This window comes from Nannobrachium achirus (genome assembly GCF_963921795.1).
Source record: "Nannobrachium achirus genome assembly, chromosome: 20".
NCBI lineage: Eukaryota > Metazoa > Chordata > Actinopteri > Myctophiformes > Myctophidae > Nannobrachium > Nannobrachium achirus.
The window spans coordinates 10,257,786-10,276,451 of record NC_137827.1 but is presented as its reverse complement, the minus strand read 5'-3'; the positions used below and the strand labels follow the sequence as shown (position 1 = coordinate 10,276,451).

Sequence of the window (18,666 nt, the reverse complement as noted above, 5' to 3'; positions counted from 1 at the left end):
TGTAGATCGGCAATCTTTTGGTAGGGATTAGGTAAAGACTAAAGAGTGTTATTTCCATGCAGGTCTGTTTTAACAATAATAGAGGGTACCGGATAGGCTCTGCAAATAAAAGGTGAATTGATCCCAGCGCATGACGGAGGATCATTTCACGTTAAATGTAGATCTCCACGATACGATTATTATGTAAGATTTAATCGTGATAAACGATAATGACGAATATCGTCCAGTTCCTACCGTGCTCCCGCTCCTCCCCATCCAGGTTGACGTAGAGGAGCGCCTCTTTGAGCCGAGGAGCAGGGGACAGGCTGGCCCACAGCGCCTCCAACTGGCCAACCAGCTGCTGGAAACTGGGACGGCACTTTGGAACTGGACTCCAGCAGCTGTGCATGATCTCATAGCTGAGGAAGGGAGATGAAGGCAACTTGATTTTACAGATACAGGGGTTATAATGTGCAAATTTCCCTGTGTATTCTTGGTTACTTCCTGAAAGCCTCCGAGTCAAAAGGCCAGATCGAAAAACACTGATTTAATGACATCATAAAATCCCCTCCCCTTTTACCATACACCCAACACTGTGGGTGGTGTGGCTAACTTCAGCTGGGTCACTACCCAACTACAACCAGGCATACTTAAAGGACAACTTTATTTTTTTACAACAAGGGTTCATATTTTAGATTGTAATTAAAGAATATAAAAGATGAGTGTTAAAATGATTTCATTTACTTCTTTCTATTGTTTTAGAGATTCTTATTTCAGTGGTTGGGGGCATGCGTACAAGTGGCTAAATATGCCATTTTACACAGAATAAGCCCATTCCCAAGATACAACGCAACCTTTCATGGTTGGATGTGACTTATGGGGGCTAGAAGTGTTACTGTAAATAGCAATAAAGAAACTGCTGGCTTATTGTGTCTAAAAAGCCATATTTAGCCACTTGTATGCAAGTTGTCCTTTAATGAACTGGTGCTTTTTCTGTTTTGTATGTATCTATGGAGTTAACATTACTCTAATAGACCTCCGGGTGTGGTTATAATGGGCAAATTTGCCTTCCCTGTGTATTTTTGGTTTCTTCCTGAAAGCTGAAAGCCTCTTGAGTCAAAAGGCCTGATTGAAAAACAATGATTTAATGTCATCATAAAATCACTCTTTCTGAACACTTTTTTGGAAATAATCTTCCTCCTAGTATAATCATAATACCTGATCATGGCACCCCATCTTTAAAAAAGTAGCAGATATACAAGCTCACACTGCAAGCTTGTAGATCTGCCATTTGTGAAAAATCGTGAAAATGTGTGCAAGTATTTGAATATATTGATCCGATTCTATAAAGGTCTTCGAAATCCTTCTTTGAAAATCAGTGCTTATTAACCACATGAACTAGCATCCCTATTCTGAGGTGAAAATCCGATGAAAACAGCAGATCTTTAAGCCCACAACAAAAAGTGCAGATGAGCTATTCTCAGCGAAGAGATTTGGTGTAGAGGGGAAAAAGGAGCAGACCTAGTATAGAACCCGGGGAACCTCGGTCAAAGTTACAACACTCACATACACTACCTGATTTACATATTCAGTACTTGTTACAATAATTTCCACCCATTATTTTTTAGGGAGGGAGGTTATTACATACGAGACGCAGAACCTTGAAGAGAGAAAAGGTTTGTTTTAGCAGGAGTTTATTTATATTTTTATGATTTATGACGAATTCCTCCCCTCAGCCATTGCAGCACTAAGCAAACTTCCCCGTCGATAGGATGTTTTTCTGTGTACAGTGGTGATAATGTTGTTCTGTGCTATATGGTGTATATGTGTTGTTTTGTTGTTGAAAAGACTTATGAAGACAAATATCCCTTCGGGGACAATAAACATTATTATTATTACAAGGGATGTAAACTGTGTTACGGTCTGCTAGACTGATATTAATAGCAAATTATGTTTATTTCTAACAAATAATCCTGTTTCAATTTACTGCTTATTAGCCTAGTGTTTTCGTATGACAGATACGTTAATGAGTATGATTGTATGTTTTATATTCATGTGAATTATTTATGAATTGTATTATGAACATCCTAATGAAAAGTAAATGCATTGTGAGAAATGATAATTATGTTTATGCATGAAGTGAATGTATGTATACGGTAGCATGACTTACATGTCGTCCCTGCATTCTGGAGGCTGTTTCAGTCGTTCTCCTTTGATGAGGAACTCGTAGATCTCAGAGTTTTCTACTCCAGGGTAGGGAGTCTGGCCTACAGACATGATCTCCCACATGGTCACTCCAAACGCCCACTGGGGGGCGACAAAGTACAAGTTAGGATTCTACAAAATGTTATCCTAACAGTTCACTGAAAAACTGTTTGTTATATCAGTGGTGCTCAAACTTTTTCATGTCAAGGACCCCCAAAATTGTATATATTTGGCCGTGGACCACCATCTCAAAATATCTTGTTCCAAGGATCCCTCAGAAGCAAGGATTTGAGTTAAAAATTTTCGCAGATTTGGTCAATTTTCCAAGATTTTTCCCAAAACAGCCGATCTATCAAGCTTACAACGCGTCACGAAGTGACACTTGAGCTTGTAGATCAGCTGTTTCTGCCATTTTCTTTTTACATAATTATTAAATAACAAGGAATTTCTTTGAGCTTGTAGATCAGCTGTTTCTGCCATTTTCTTTTTACATAATTATTAAATAATAAGGAATTTCTTTATTCCATAAGTCATTTGTCATATCAGCTGAATATGATTACAAATCCGAAAAGGCAAACAGACATTTTGAAGTCTTTATTCACATTCATTCCAATGTTCAACACCAAAAATACAATTAATCGCCATTATGTGTAGGACAATTAATGTCAACTGTGTGCCTGTGTGTGTGTGTGTGTGTGTGTGTGTGTGTGTGTGTGTGTGTGTGTGTGTGTGTGTGTGTGTGTGTGTGTGTGTGTGTGTGTGTGTGCGTGTGTGTGTGTGTGTCTCTCCAGTAGTACCACGTCACTCTGTGTTGTGTAGACGTTATCAGCCAGGCTCTCCAGTGCGATCCACTTGACGGGCAGCTTGGACACAGAGCCCTGTCTGTAGTAATCACCACTGTAGATCTTCTTAGACAGGCCGAAGTCTGCCACACACACCGTCATGTCCTCATTCAACCTACACACACACACACACCTTAACACAGTGGTTCTCAACCTTTTCAGGCAGCGACCCCCAAAATAATCCTATTTTAACTCTTACAGTGCCTATCCCGAACTAGTTCGGGATATTCGGGATCAAAGACAATTTTTTATTTGCTATTTTACTTACCCCGAGCTGCTTGGAGCAACGTGGGTGGTCCCGGCTCGCCCAGCGCTCACCAACGAGAGACGCTAGATGCTCCGACGATTTATTCCATTGAAAATGGTTTAAAATAAAGTTTAGAGCGCCCCAAAAAAAACCTCGGTACCGGTACCGGTACCGGGACGTATTCCAGCGTGCCTATCCCGAAGATGTTCGGGATATTTAATAAAATGAATTATTTAATCGGAGGCCTCAACGAAGCCCAGCTTTAATTTTCCATCAATGGTCCAGGCCAACACTCGCCATCCACGGGCCGTAGTCGCGCTAACGGCCGCATCCGCGCCGCCCACTCCAATAATAAGTCGCATCTTTAGACAGGATTTTCTCCGGATTGTGTTCCCAGACCCAAAAAGAAAGTTTTTTGCGGCTGAAATAGCTTTAGATCGGGCTTCTAAATGGGTTAGCATTTTGGCTACGTGTCAGCTATCTTCCTCCTCTCGGCACCCATAGCATTGACTGGAGTGAAAACACAAGCCAGTTGGGAGAGGGTCGACGAAAGCTATAAAGAAGGTCTATGGAGAAATTTCTGGCACTCTAGCGCCCCTTGTGGCCGGGCGGCACTGAATGAGTTAACTGCCCCCCCCCCACCCTACCCTGACGAGCACTAAGATTTGAGTCATTACATTTTGTATATCACGGTTCTATTGTGTAAAATATGTAAAAAAAAAATCACACCCGTGTGAAGTGGAGCTGTGTGTGTGTGTGTGTGTGTGTGTGTGTGTGTGTGTGTGTGTGTGTGTGTGTGTGTGTGTGTGTGTGTGTGTAGATCATGTGTACCGATTTTTGTGACATTTGAAGAAAATATGTAGGAAAAGGAGCAAAAAGTGTGTTTTGGAGAAAATTCAAGATGGCGGAAAATCTATCCTGGCGCAAATGGGCGTGGCCTATATGGGGAGATGCGTCTTGACCCAAGGAATCCAGGGAAAAAATAATTTTAATTTTCCGATCTACTGTTCAAGAGTTACAGGGCAAAACGTAAAGTGGGCCGTTATAGCGCCACCATGAGGCGTGATGTAATTATTTTTCGATTCATTCTTAAAATCATTATGAATCTCCTCTCCAAGGTTTGAAACTGTAGCTCCTATGGTTTACGAGAGAAAAATACTTGAAAGTGATTTCTTGCATTGTCCCATTATAAGTCAATGGGGACAATTAAGCGTCGTTTTTTGCCGATTACGTCGGCATGGTAAGGCGGATCGGAACGAAAGGTAATAGAACACCATTCCCGGCCGAGCCGCACATTTTGATGTATATATTGCGCGAGTGGCGTAAATGGTGCGGCACTAGTTACGCGCCGAAGTCAGGCTACATACACACAGACACACAGACAGACACACACACACACACACAGACCCACACAGCCACGTATAGGGAGCTGCACACAGCTCCAAAAACGGCAGTGGTTAGTGGTTTGGTTAAATATTCTTGCCAGTGAATGAGTCAAGTAGAATATTGAGGTATTTTTTGTTTACTGGAGTGGACGGTAGAGCACTCGTCATTCGACTACAACTCAGCGTATGAGTAGCACAGCTTGTGAGATTGGAGGTCTGCTATTTTCGGTGCGATGGAGATATTTTCACCAAAAGGCCCTTTTAGAAATGTCAGCCCCTGCCTCTCTAACATTCTCTGCACGTCCCTGCTGGGACTCACATGCAGTTGCGTGCCGCCAGGTCTCGGTGTATGATGTTCCTACTGCTCAGGTATTCCATCCCACGGCCGATGTCCAGCATGAATTGGATGAGGGTCTGGACACAAAGCTCCTGGATGGAGAGAGAGAGAGAGAGACAGCGAGAGACGGTGGTAAAAACAAAAACAAAAAAAATAAAGTCAGTTTAGTTTGTAGTTTTTCTTTTTTGCAAGGACCTCCAAATTGATATGTATTTGGCCACGGACCCACATCTGAAAATGTTGTGTGCCAGGGACCCCCCCAGTTAGAACTGACTGAAAATAATTGTACTATCAAATGATCTCGAGGCACCCCTGGACTGCTGTCGCGGCACCCCAGGGTGCCCTGTCACCCACTTTGAAAACCCCTATTTTAAAGGGTCAAATAAATGAGTTCTGATGCGTGTGTGTGTGTGTGTGTGTGTGTGTGTGTGTGTGTGTGTGTGTGTGTTCACACAGCAAGAGAATGTATATTGTGCATGTGTGAGAGAATAGTGCGTGTGTGTGTGTGTGTGTGTGTGTGTGTGCGCGTGCGTTCTCCTTACAAAAGGCTCCTCCCCCAGCCGTGACATCAGCAGGAAGGTGTGCAGGTCTCCGTGCTTCATGAAAGGAAGTATCACCATGGGAACGGGGAGTCTCTGACCCTGCGGACGTCTGTGGAGACTCACACCTATTGGTGGAACAGCCTGTCAGTCAAACCCACTGCAACAACAGAGCAAGACCAATCGCTGGTGGAGGAGCTCCTGGTCCTGCCCTGCCCTGCCACAATTATTACATCATTGTCTAATCACAATTTCTTTGACATAATCACAATTATTTTGTCATAATCGCCGGTGCGGCGAGTATGTCCTCTTATTTCCCCCTGGATTCGTCCCCATCCCCAACATTAATGCCACCGAAATGTGGAATGCCCTCCCACCAGCCATCAAAAAGTCTTGATCAAAATTGAATACACATTCTTTTCTTTCTCTCTTCTTTCTTTTGATTTTGCTATAACAGAAAAGTGTAACTCGGACAACATGTTAATCTTGTGATACTTTATAATAAGTTGACAATAAAACCTATTTGACCAAAAAAATTATAATTAATACAACCACAATGGAAACAAGCCCTCAATGTGTCACTTCGCGCCGCATTATTATATGTAATTTTAGTTTGTTTGTTTGTTTCAAAATGTTTTTTCTAAGAAAATAATATTCTTTGGGGAGAGGGGAAAATCTTTTGAAATATACTGTATATATTTTTTAAATGTAGGAAAACAAAATGGGATTTTTACTCGAGTCATGACATAAACATTGGTCCGTGACCCACAAATGGGTCCCGACCCACTGTTTTGGAAGCAGTGCTCTATATTACTCTATAACTGTTAGTATTAAATCAATCAATCTATCTATCAATCAAGAAAACGTACCAATGAGCTGAATGACGTTAGGATGATGAAAGTCCTTCATGTACGCTGCTTCCTTCAGACATTGTTCTATGTCCCCTGATGAGTTCACATCAGCTACACACAGACAGACAGACAGACAGACAGACAGACAGACAGACAGACAGACAGACAGACGTTAGACAATATCAGGCATGTGCACACATAGACATCAAAGGGGGCTTGAGCCCCTGCCCTTTTACTCATCTGTAAAAAGTGCAGACCATGAATGCAGTTTTTACCATGGTGAAAGAAATGCAAATGCCCCCCTTTTCCATGGCATACCTGAAGGCAGCATTCAAGAGAATTGCCTTGTCCAAACTCTCCTGAACTTGAATGCAGCATTTTATGTTGAAAAAATTGCCCTCTCTGTGTAGAAATCCATGCCATACGCCACATCTCCAGTATTCACTTGTGGTATCAAGTACCGAAAAATAGCCGACCTCCAAGCTCACAAAGCGCCGCAGCACGACGTGTTGTGAGCTTGGAGGTCTGCTATTTTCACCAAAAGGCCCTTTTAGAAGTTTCAGCCCCTGCCTCTTTAACATTCTCTGCGCGTCCCTGGACAATATGATAACGGGGCAGAAAGCTCTCATCTCCATATTTTAACTTTGTGTTTTTTGAGCGGTGCCTAGGTGCTCCAGTGCTTGACCGAGTGTGTATGTCTCTATGTCTGTCTCTATCTATCTCTCTATCTATGTTTAGAGTACGGCCTCAACAGCTGCACTACCACTGGGTGACCTACCTTCAAGTGGCGCTGTTGAGCAGCCTAAAGGGCCATTCACTGAGCACTAAAACTATAACAAGTGGGCCACCCAAAGGCACTTCGCACTGGTGTGATTTGTCTTAAATCAACACCCTACTCAATCATAACTACAGCGTCACACGATAGCATCAAAAGAAGCAGATCAACAAACTACAACTTTTAAACTTGTAAGTAAGTTCAGTTATCAAGTAACAGTTTTGGACATATGAGGTTTCCACCGGACATATATGATATATGATATCTTATATTTACATTCCTCTAAAAGCCGCATCCCACTTCCAAGCCCATTCACGCCCACTTCACATCCACTTCAACTCATAGGTAGAGCCGTAGAACGTAGGGAATACCGCCCATGACTCTATGCCGTCCGCTAATTTGCTAGCCGTCGCCATGGTGCCAGCCTATAGAATAAACCTTCCGCCTTAATGCAGCTTACAGCAAAAAAGGACCCATTTAATTTAGTTGCCTTTTGGGGGGGCACCCAATACGCAGTAACGTCCGTATACACCACGTCATCGCATCACCAATACTTTTTTTTTTTCAAAACTTTTTTTTTTTTTCAAAAAACTTTTTTTTTTTTCAAAAAACTTTTTTTTTTCAAAAAACTTTTTTTTTTCAAAAAACTTTTTTTTTTTCAAAAAACTTTTTTTTTTTTTCAAAAAACCTTTTTTTTTTTCAAAAAACCTTTTTTTTTTTTATTCGTTTTTTAGCCATATTTGACCATTACACACCATGCTGCCGCAACATGGCGGTGAGGGCCGCGCAGCGGCCTGAACTCTAGACTTTTGCGGCCTGAAGGGCCGCAAACTTCTAGTATAGTACAACTAGGTTGTGTATGTGTGTGTGTTTTCTTATCTCGACCATGAGTCCGTATTAAAGTTTGGAATTGAACTGAATAGAAGCGGAGACGCAACTTACATTTAAGAACTTTGACTGCCACCTTCTGGACGGAGGCATCATCACACTTCAGATAGGCCTCTCGGACTGAAGCAAACTCACCTAGAGACACACACACACAGACAGCAGTTTAAATGACTTTCATCCCTTCAGTCTCACAAAAAACTTTACGCACAGTCAGCACTTTTGTCAGGTGTGTGTGTGTGTGTGTGTGTGTGTGTGTGTGTGTGTGTGTGTGTGTGCGCAAGAGAGTCAGTGTGTACACACAACACACTGCAACAATGAGTCACGCGAAGGCTTTGCAGCATTAAACCTTCAATTCTAAAGGCCATAAAAATGAATGAGCTGCGCGCGCGCGTGCGTGCGTGCGTGCGTGTGTGTGTGCATGCATGCATGCATGCATGCGTGCGTTACCTTTCCCCAGCATGCGCCCCAGTGTGAGAAGCCTCTCTGGTATTAAAACATCCTGGAGTTTGGTCTTCAACTCATCGCTAATACCCAGACTGTCCACTAGAGGGAGATGACGACAACAACAACAACACAGTCACACACAATGGGAGATCAACTCAATATAAACATTTCAATTAAAAAATAAAAGTGGAATACCTCCAACCTACAGGTGCTCATGAAAGAGAATGGTGTTCAGGAGGGTAAGGATTATGTCAAAAATGCATAAAGATCAAGGTCAGGGCACTCAAGGTGGATTTGATACAAAAGTGTGCAATAAGGTTATTATCTCATTACATGCTGACACGCATTGGTGTTTGGTGTTTTTTTTATGTCTCTAGGCCAAATACAATATACTGTAGGCCTTTTAACACCTTCCAAGCCCCGGCAGAACCCCCTGAACCCCGGTACTGCCGTGCAATCAGCGTTTTATTTATAAACATGTTTTAAAAAAGCAAAGCACGAAATCATAACAACACAATCGGATGGAGGGTGCGCTAGCCAGCCTGCTCCATACAGATAACAAGGGGCCGTAATGGCCGCTCATGGACCCAGTGGCAGAGCCAGCCGATGACGTCATCACGTTTCTGACGTGATCCCATTGCACAAGGTCTCTTAAAGAGACAGAGCACGGCCGGCAACTGTATTTTTCAAAAAATTATGATTAATTTCATAAATTACGGGAAAGTACGGGAATAGACGATCGGCTAATTGGTGGTCGAGGCAAGTACGGGCAAGTGCGGACGGCTTTGAAGGTGTTAATCTAGAAAATCCACCTCCAGTGTCTGGACCTGGATTTGGGCCCTTTTGACATAATTATTCCTCTCTCATAAATATTTCCAACATTCAACAGTTTTGAGGTATTTGTACTTTACTGCCTGGAGGAATATTTCCAATTTTCCAAAAGTGTGCCACCCATCTGACCACTTAAACACTTTAAAGTGGGCAGACGGGTGGGCCGTGCGCATTTTCAGAGCGTGATTATTTTCAATTGATTAGTGTACTTTTAAGTTCCTATTCATCAGTCTCACAATGAAAACTGCCCTGCCACACTGGGACCAACAGTCCCTCTGTCAGTAGAGGCTGGAGAGCTAACGGAACAGAACAGAGTGTGTCCAGGTGGGCCATGTTTACGCTCTCATGCTGAATGATAATACAGGTGCCTGTATTTACACAGACTGACCTGCAGTCTGCTGTGCAGAGGTTTCCCAGCACGCCTGTATTTACTGCTCTGCTCTGTGTGAGCGCGTGTGTGTGTGAGCGTGCGTGTGTGAGCATGTGAGCATGTGTGCGTGTGTGTGTGTGTGCGATAAACACTTAAACCCCATAGGTGTTCAGCGGAGTCCCTCAAGGTTCTACACCACTGGTTCTCAACCTGTGGGTCGGGACCCCCATGGGGTTCCCACACTGCCATCCCAGATGACAGTGAAGTAACAATTTAAGGACCTTTTTCATACCTCAAATAAATAAATAAAAAATAAAAGACAATTACTACATACAAGCTCAGAGCTTGTATATCTACAATGCAGCACACAAGAGAAGAGTGTGTAACAAGACTTACATGAGGACTCTTGCAGCTCTGGAGTCTGTCTGTTGAAGGATCTGGCAGCTGTGAAGGACACCGTGGTGTCTGCTCCTCCTGGAGCCTTAAACACTGACCTGGGATCAGACGGAGTGACAACAGACAGAGCTTATCTAATGTAACATGAGCCTTAAAAACACTGACCCAGGATCAGAGACAGTGACAACAGACAGAGGTTACAGTATGTAATGTAATGACTGTTAAATAAAAAAATCACACCCGTGTGAACTGAGCGGTGGTCGTGGAGGCTGCGCAACAGCAAAACAAATATATATATATATTGTGTGTGTGTGTGTGTGTGTGTGTGTGTGTGTGTGTGTGTGTGGGTGTGGGTGTCTGGCCTGGCCTGAACAACAGCGCCCCTCCCTTAACATGTGTGGTCACAAAAGGTACTACATACAGGCTACATACAGACAGACACGCATACAGACAGACAGACAGACAGACAGACCCACACACACGGCCACGTATAGGAGCGTTGTGACCACCGCTCAAAAAAAGTATAGGCCTATACATACAGTATTGAAAATTAGGTGGTGCCATAGTTTTGTACTTTTTCTGTTTTGAGTCTATGGAGTTAACATTACTCTAATAGACCCTCAGGTTATAATGTGCAAATTTGTCTTCCTTGTTTATTTTTGGTTATAATAATACCTGATCATGTTTTTTTCTTCTTTTTTTGTTAAGTTTCAGAGAGAGAGAGAGAGAGAGAGAGAGAGAGAGAGAGAGAGAGAGAGAGAGAGAGGTAGAGAAACATGAGGATATAGATAGTTACCCAAACTGTGTCTCCTTCTCCCTGCGGCGGACCAGGACCGTGAGGACCAGTCCTACCATGATGGCTACCAGGACCCCCATCAGGACCCCCACCCACATGTGACCCCTCTGAGGCTGGACCTGGACTACACACACACACACGCGCGCGCGCGCGCACACACACACACACACACACACACACACACACACACACACACACACACACACACACACAGTTTATCGTTGCTGTCGGTCACAAATCTCCATATTTTAACGAGAATCCTGAAAATTATATAATATAAAAACAATCCAATATCGGATCGCCCCTCGGTTCCTAAGTAACCTAGAGATACGCAGTAGAATCTGCATTCTTTTGGGCCGGGAACAACCCATTTCTCTGTGATCACTTCCGGCTCCGTTTACGTCCTTTGTAAACAACACTGCTCCTAGCTCAGCAACGGTAGCATGGATTTGAATCCTTAAAAGTAACTGTTTTGGATATAATGAGGTTTCCACCCAACATAATGATATATAGATAACTAATTAACCACCGACGAACCAGTACCAGCCGACCCATTAAGGTCTAGAATTATGTAATGCTTTAACTATTGAAAAATAGCAGATAAACACTGTGCCACGCTGCGTGATTTAAAAAAAAATGCTCCTGGGGGGGTCCTTGGAACAACATATTTTGAGATGGGGGTCCGTGGCCAAATACATGTAATTGTGGGGGTCCTTGACATGAAAAGGTTTGAGAACCACTGATTTAGAAGAAGGATAAGAAATTCATAGAATCGGCTCAAACATATTCAAAGACTTGCACAAATGTTCACGATTAAAAAAGAAATTAGCAGATATACAAGCTCGCAGCGTGCTGTGAGCTTGTATATCTGCTATTTTGTTTAATAGTTAAAGCATAAAATAATGGTTAAAGTGGTTCAAATCTAAAGTGACACAGATAATGCGTTCAGGTCTAAATAAGTTAACCCATTTAGGCCTAGAATTATGGAATGCTTAAACCAGTGAAAAATAGCAGATATACAAGCTCACAGCGCGGCACCGAGTGCCACGCTGCGAGCTAGTAGATCTGCTATTTTTGAAAAATCATGATTTTTTTTTTGCAAGTCTTTGAATATATCTACTTAAAAGCGAACATTTGTAACTCAAATATTTACGTCTGGGGGTCCCTGGGACAACATATTTTGAGATGGGGGTCTGCGGCCAAATACCTGTAATTTTGGGGGTCCTTGACATGAAAAAGTTTGAGAACAGCATGATTTAGAGGAAGGATTTAGAAGTCGGGTCAAAGATCGGGTCAAAGATATTCAAAGACTTGCCCACATTTTCACGATTTTTCAAAAATAGCAGATCTACAAGCTCGCAGCGCGGCACTCGGTGCCGCGCTGTGAGCTTGTATATCTGCTATTTTTCAATAGCTAAGGCATAAAATAATGGTTAAAGTGGTTCAGATCTAACGCGACTCGGGCGCGTTCCCGGTATTTGAGAGTTAAGCAGGTTGTTACCTGAAGCAGTTCCAGGTATATTTGAGAGTTAAGCAGGTTGTTACCTGAAGCAGGCAGAACCAGGACGGGCTGAGACCAGGGTCCACAGCCCACCACGGTGCAGGCAGACACCTGGAAGGTGGCGTTGAAGAAGCGGCCTCCGCCCGTCAGACGAGCCACGTTCTCTTTAAACAACAGAGGGTCCTGGAGAGAGAGAGAGAGAGACAGAGACACTTAAAACCATTAAGACCTGGGACCACTTTAACCAGTAAGACTCCCTAATTGGGAGTTAAGCGACCGTCAGGTCGCATACAAACACTTTAGAAGGCAATATGGTAGCCAATCAGGAGGGAATATGGGAAATGGGACACTGGCCCTATAATAGTCCCTATAAAAATGTTGCTTTAAGTAGGATGTGAGGGGTCTAACTAGGGGTTTGTCATGATGCTGAATCCATTGCAAGCATTTGTTTTGCACAAAAACATTCATTGGCCCCATAAAACGCCCACAAAACTGTGGAAAAGTGATGACTCATCACTTTTCATCACTAAACCATCATTTTCTGGGGCCATTGTTAGCCCAAGGAATGTTTTTTGTGCAAAAAAAATGCTTGCAATGGATTCAGCATCATGTCAAACCCCTAGTTAGACCCCTCACATCCTACTTAAAGCAGATTTATTTTCTGGGTATTTTCCTCCTGTATAGAAAGTCGATGGGAGCCCAACTTGATTTGGCCACTGTGGGTATTTGCAGTGAGCAGAGTATGGTAGATTTTTTTATCCTGGCTAGTAGACCTAATTTCCTGTCAGAATCAGTTGAAAAACTAAATAATACCAGTAAGGCTCCCTAATCGGGAGATAAGCGACCGTAGGTCACTTATCTCCACAAATAGGGCAAAAATGTGTTTTGCCAAAATCTTCCTGATCCATGTTGATGACATGAGTGTAGACATACTGTGTAGTGATTTTCGTGATTTTAGGGCAAAATCTGTAGGAGCAGTGTCCAAAAATGTGTTTTTAAAAATCGGCCTGGAGGTGGCGCTATATGGGACAGATTCATGTTGATGGGATGAGTGTAGACATACTGTGTACCGATTTGCGTGATTTTAGGGCAAAAATTGTAGGAGCAGTGTCCAAAAATGTGTTTTGCAAGAATCGGCCTCATGGTGGCGCTAGAAGAGGGCCATGTGAGAAATGAGGGGTGGGGTCTCCGCGCCGGCAAGGCGGACGAATAGGTACCGGCCCCGGCTGTCCCGGTGGCTCCTAGCCGGAGTTACGGCATTTTATGTGAGCTGCAGTGTAGGGGGTCCTCCACTGGGGGCGCCACCACTTTTGCATCCGTTCTGGAGCACCAGGAGTCGGTGGTCCCCGGGAATTCCCCGTGAGCAGCCCCGTTGGGGTGGTCATTTGGTCATGTTTGCGCATTTGGTCATTTTTTACATCTGGGGGTCCCCCAGGGACCTGGGGGTCCCTGGAGCTCCGGGGGTCCTTGGAGGTTGTAGTTTGGCAGGCAAGGAACGTGTGTGCAAAATTTGGCATGGATCGGGGCAACGGTTGCGGAGATATAAGCAGGGAAAAAGTGTGACGTGTGAGGTGTGACAGACAGACTGACAGACAGACGGAGTTACTTACACTTTGTGGTGGTTTTGATAGTAAAGTGCGACCTATGGTCGCAAAAATTTTGTCCAACCTGAGTGTATTTTTTCCCTAGATTTACCGTACTAGACTAGAAGCCAGTAGTTTAGTATTATGGGATGTACCTGTCCCTCTCCTCCCAGACTCCACTGCACCCTATAGGCCAGTAGTTTAGTATTATGGGATGTACCTGTCCCTCTCCTCCCAGGCTCCACTGCACCCTATAGGCCAGTAGTTTAGTATTATGGGATGTACCTGTCCCTCTCCTCCCAGACTCCACTGCACCCTATAGGCCAGTAGTTTAGTATTATGGGATGTACCTGTCCCTCTCCTCCCAGGCTCCACTGCACCCTATAGGCCAGTAGTTTAGTATTATGGGATGTACCTGTCCCTCTCCTCCCAGGCTCCACTGCACCCTATAGGCCAGTAGTTTAGTATTATGGGATGTACCTGTCCCTCTCCTCCCAGGCTCCACTGCACCCTATAGGCCAGTAGTTTAGTATTATGGGATGTACCTGTCCCTCTCCTCCCAGGGACCACTGCACCCTATAGGCCAGTAGTTTAGTATTATGGGATGTACCTGTCCCTCTCCTCCCAGGGACCACTGCACCCTATAGGCCAGTAGTTTAGTATTATGGGATGTACCTGTCCCTCTCCTCCCAGGCTCCACTGCACCCTATAGGCCAGTAGTTTAGTATTATGGGATGTACCTGTCCCTCTCCTCCCAGGGACCACTGCACCCTATAGGCCAGTAGTTTAGTATTATGGGATGTACCTGTCCCTCTCCTCCCAGGCTCCACTGCACCCTATAGGCCAGTAGTTTAGTATTATGGGATGTACCTGTCCCTCTCCTCCCAGGCTCCACTGCACCCTATAGGCCAGTAGTTTAGTATTATGGGATGTACCTGTCCCTCTCCTCCCAGGCTCCACTGCACCCTATAGGCCAGTAGTTTAGTATTATGGGATGTACCTGTCCCTCTCCTCCCAGGCTCCACTGCACCCTATAGGCCAGTAGTTTAGTATTATGGGATGTACCTGTCCCTCTCCTCCCAGGGACCACTGCACCCTATAGGCCAGTAGTTTAGTATTATGGGATGTACCTGTCCCTCTCCTCCCAGACTCCACTGCACCCTATAGGCCAGTAGTTTAGTATTATGGGATGTACCTGTCCCTCTCCTCCCAGGGACCACTGCACCCTATAGGCCAGTAGTTTAGTATTATGGGATGTACCTGTCCCTCTCCTCCCAGGGACCACTGCACCCTATAGGCCAGTAGTTTAGTATTATGGGATGTACCTGTCCCTCTCCTCCCAGGCTCCACTGCACCCTATAGGCCAGTAGTTTAGTATTATGGGATGTACCTGTCCCTCCCCTCCCAGGCTCCACTGCACCCTATAGGCCAGTAGTTTAGTATTATGGGATGTACCTGTCCCTCTCCTCCCAGGCTCCACTGCACCCTATAGGCCAGTAGTTTAGTATTATGGGATGTACCTGTCCCTCCCCTCCCAGACTCCACTGCACCCTATAGGCCAGTAGTTTAGTATTATGGGATGTACCTGTCCCTCTCCTCCCAGGGACCACTGCACCCTATAGGCCAGTAGTTTAGTATTATGGGATGTACCTGTCCCTCTCCTCCCAGACTCCACTGCACCCTATAGGCCAGTAGTTTAGTATTATGGGATGTACCTGTCCCTCTCCTCCCAGGGACCACTGCACCCTATAGGCCAGTAGTTTAGTATTATGGGATGTACCTGCCCCTCTCCTCCCAGGGACCACTGCACCCTATAGGCCAGTAGTTTAGTATTATGGGATGTACCTGCCCCTCTCCTCCCAGGCTCCACTGCACCCTATAGGCCAGTAGTTTAGTATTATGGGATGTACCTGTCCCTCTCCTCCCAGGCTCCACTGCACCCTATAGGCCAGTAGTTTAGTATTATGGGATGTACCTGCCCCTCTCCTCCCAGGGACCACTGCACCCTATAGGCCAGTAGTTTAGTATTATGGGATGTACCTGCCCCTCTCCTCCCAGGCTCCACTGCACCCTATAGGCCAGTAGTTTAGTATTATGGGATGTACCTGTCCCTCTCCTCCCAGGCTCCACTGCACCCTATAGGCCAGTAGTTTAGTATTATGGGATGTACCTGTCCCTCTCCTCCCAGGCTCCACTGCACCCTATAGGCCAGTAGTTTAGTATTATGGGATGTACCTGTCCCTCTCCTCCCAGGCTCCACTGCACCCTATAGGCCAGTAGTTTAGTATTATGGGATGTACCTGTCCCTCTCCTCCCAGGGACCACTGCACCCTATAGGCCAGTAGTTTAGTATTATGGGATGTACCTGTCCCTCTCCTCCCAGGGACCACTGCACCCTATAGGCCAGTAGTTTAGTATTATGGGATGTACCTGCCCCTCTCCTCCCAGGGACCACTGCACCCTATAGGCCAGTAGTTTAGTATTATGGGATGTACCTGTCCCTCTCCTCCCAGACTCCACTGCACCCTATAGGCCAGTAGTTTAGTATTATGGGATGTACCTGTCCCTCTCCTCCCAGGGACCACTGCACCCTATAGGCCAGTAGTTTAGTATTATGGGATGTACCTGTCCCTCTCCTCCCAGGCTCCACTGCACCCTATAGGCCAGTAGTTTAGTATTATGGGATGTACCTGTCCCTCTCCTCCCAGGGACCACTGCACCCTATAGGCCAGTAGTTTAGTATTATGGGATGTACCTGTCCCTCTCCTCCCAGGGACCACTGCACCCTATAGGCCAGTAGTTTAGTATTATGGGATGTACCTGTCCCTCTCCTCCCAGGGACCACTGCACCCTATAGGCCAGTAGTTTAGTATTATGGGATGTACCTGTCCCTCTCCTCCCAGGCTCCACTGCACCCTATAGGCCAGTAGTTTAGTATTATGGGATGTACCTGTCCCTCTCCTCCCAGGGACCACTGCACCCTATAGGCCAGTAGTTTAGTATTATGGGATGTACCTGTCCCTCTCCTCCCAGGCTCCACTGCACCCTATAGGCCAGTAGTTTAGTATTATGGGATGTACCTGTCCCTCTCCTCCCAGGCTCCACTGCACCCTATAGGCCAGTAGTTTAGTATTATGGGATGTACCTGTCCCTCTCCTCCCAGGGACCACTGCACCCTATAGGCCAGTAGTTTAGTATTATGGGATGTACCTGTCCCTCTCCTCCCAGGGACCACTGCACCCTATAGGCCAGTAGTTTAGTATTATGGGATGTACCTGTCCCTCTCCTCCCAGGCTCCACTGCACCCTATAGGCCAGTAGTTTAGTATTATGGGATGTACCTGTCCCTCTCCTCCCAGGGACCACTGCACCCTATAGGCCAGTAGTTTAGTATTATGGGATGTACCTGTCCCTCTCCTCCCAGGCTCCACTGCACCCTATAGGCCAGTAGTTTAGTATTATGGGATGTACCTGTCCCTCTCCTCCCAGGCTCCACTGCACCCTATAGGCCAGTAGTTTAGTATTATGGGATGTACCTGTCCCTCTCCTCCCAGGCTCCACTGCACCCTATAGGCCAGTAGTTTAGTATTATGGGATGTACCTGTCCCTCTCCTCCCAGGCTCCACTGCACCCTATAGGCCAGTAGTTTAGTATTATGGGATGTACCTGTCCCTCTCCTCCCAGGGACCACTGCACCCTATAGGCCAGTAGTTTAGTATTATGGGATGTACCTGTCCCTCTCCTCCCAGACTCCACTGCACCCTATAGGCCAGTAGTTTAGTATTATGGGATGTACCTGTCCCTCTCCTCCCAGGGACCACTGCACCCTATAGGCCAGTAGTTTAGTATTATGGGATGTACCTGTCCCTCTCCTCCCAGACTCCACTGCACCCTATAGGCCAGTAGTTTAGTATTATGGGATGTACCTGTCCCTCTCCTCCCAGACTCCACTGCACCCTATAGGCCAGTAGTTTAGTATTATGGGATGTACCTGTCCCTCTCCTCCCAGGCTCCACTGCACCCTATAGGCCAGTAGTTTAGTATTATGGGATGTACCTGTCCCTCTCCTCCCAGGCTCCACTGCACCCTATAGGCCAGTAGTTTAGTATTATGGGATGTACCTGTCCCTCTCCTCCCAGGGACCACTGCACCCTATAGGCCAGTAGTTTAGTATTATGGGATGTACCTGTCCCTCTCCTCCCAGGCTCCACTGCACCCTATAGGCCAGTAGTTTAGTATTATGGGATGTACCTGTCCCTCCCCTCCCAGGCTCCACTGCACCCTATAGGCCAGTAGTTTAGTATTATGGGATGTACCTGTCCCTCTCCTCCCAGGCTCCACTGCACCCTATAGGCCAGTAGTTTAGTATTATGGGATGTACCTGTCCCTCCCCTCCCAGACTCCACTGCACCCTATAGGCCAGTAGTTTAGTATTATGGGATGTACCTGTCCCTCTCCTCCCAGGGACCACTGCACCCTATAGGCCAGTAGTTTAGTATTATGGGATGTACCTGTCCCTCTCCTCCCAGACTCCACTGCACCCTATAGGCCAGTAGTTTAGTATTATGGGATGTACCTGTCCCTCTCCTCCCAGGCTCCACTGCACCCTATAGGCCAGTAGTTTAGTATTATGGGATGTACCTGTCCCTCTCCTCCCAGGCTCCACTGCACCCTATAGGCCAGTAGTTTAGTATTATG

General features: G+C 45.5%; 1 protein-coding gene across 1 annotated transcript in view; it reads right to left on the bottom strand.

Moving 5' to 3' along the window:
• tyro3 (TYRO3 protein tyrosine kinase) overlaps positions 1 to 18,666 on the bottom strand; it is a 58,542-nt gene that overhangs the window by 6,133 nt on the left and 33,743 nt on the right. The window contains exons 9-19 of the mRNA XM_080750550.1: positions 12,431 to 12,569; positions 10,886 to 11,009; positions 10,090 to 10,187; positions 8,496 to 8,591; positions 8,103 to 8,183; positions 6,404 to 6,496; positions 5,538 to 5,662; positions 4,978 to 5,087; positions 2,982 to 3,141; positions 2,150 to 2,286; positions 235 to 398 (exon numbers count right to left, since the gene is read on the bottom strand). Of these exons, the coding sequence (XP_080606676.1) occupies positions 235 to 398; positions 2,150 to 2,286; positions 2,982 to 3,141; positions 4,978 to 5,087; positions 5,538 to 5,662; positions 6,404 to 6,496; positions 8,103 to 8,183; positions 8,496 to 8,591; positions 10,090 to 10,187; positions 10,886 to 11,009; positions 12,431 to 12,569 (1,327 nt within the window). The remainder of the gene's footprint in view (positions 1 to 234; positions 399 to 2,149; positions 2,287 to 2,981; positions 3,142 to 4,977; positions 5,088 to 5,537; positions 5,663 to 6,403; positions 6,497 to 8,102; positions 8,184 to 8,495; positions 8,592 to 10,089; positions 10,188 to 10,885; positions 11,010 to 12,430; positions 12,570 to 18,666) is intronic.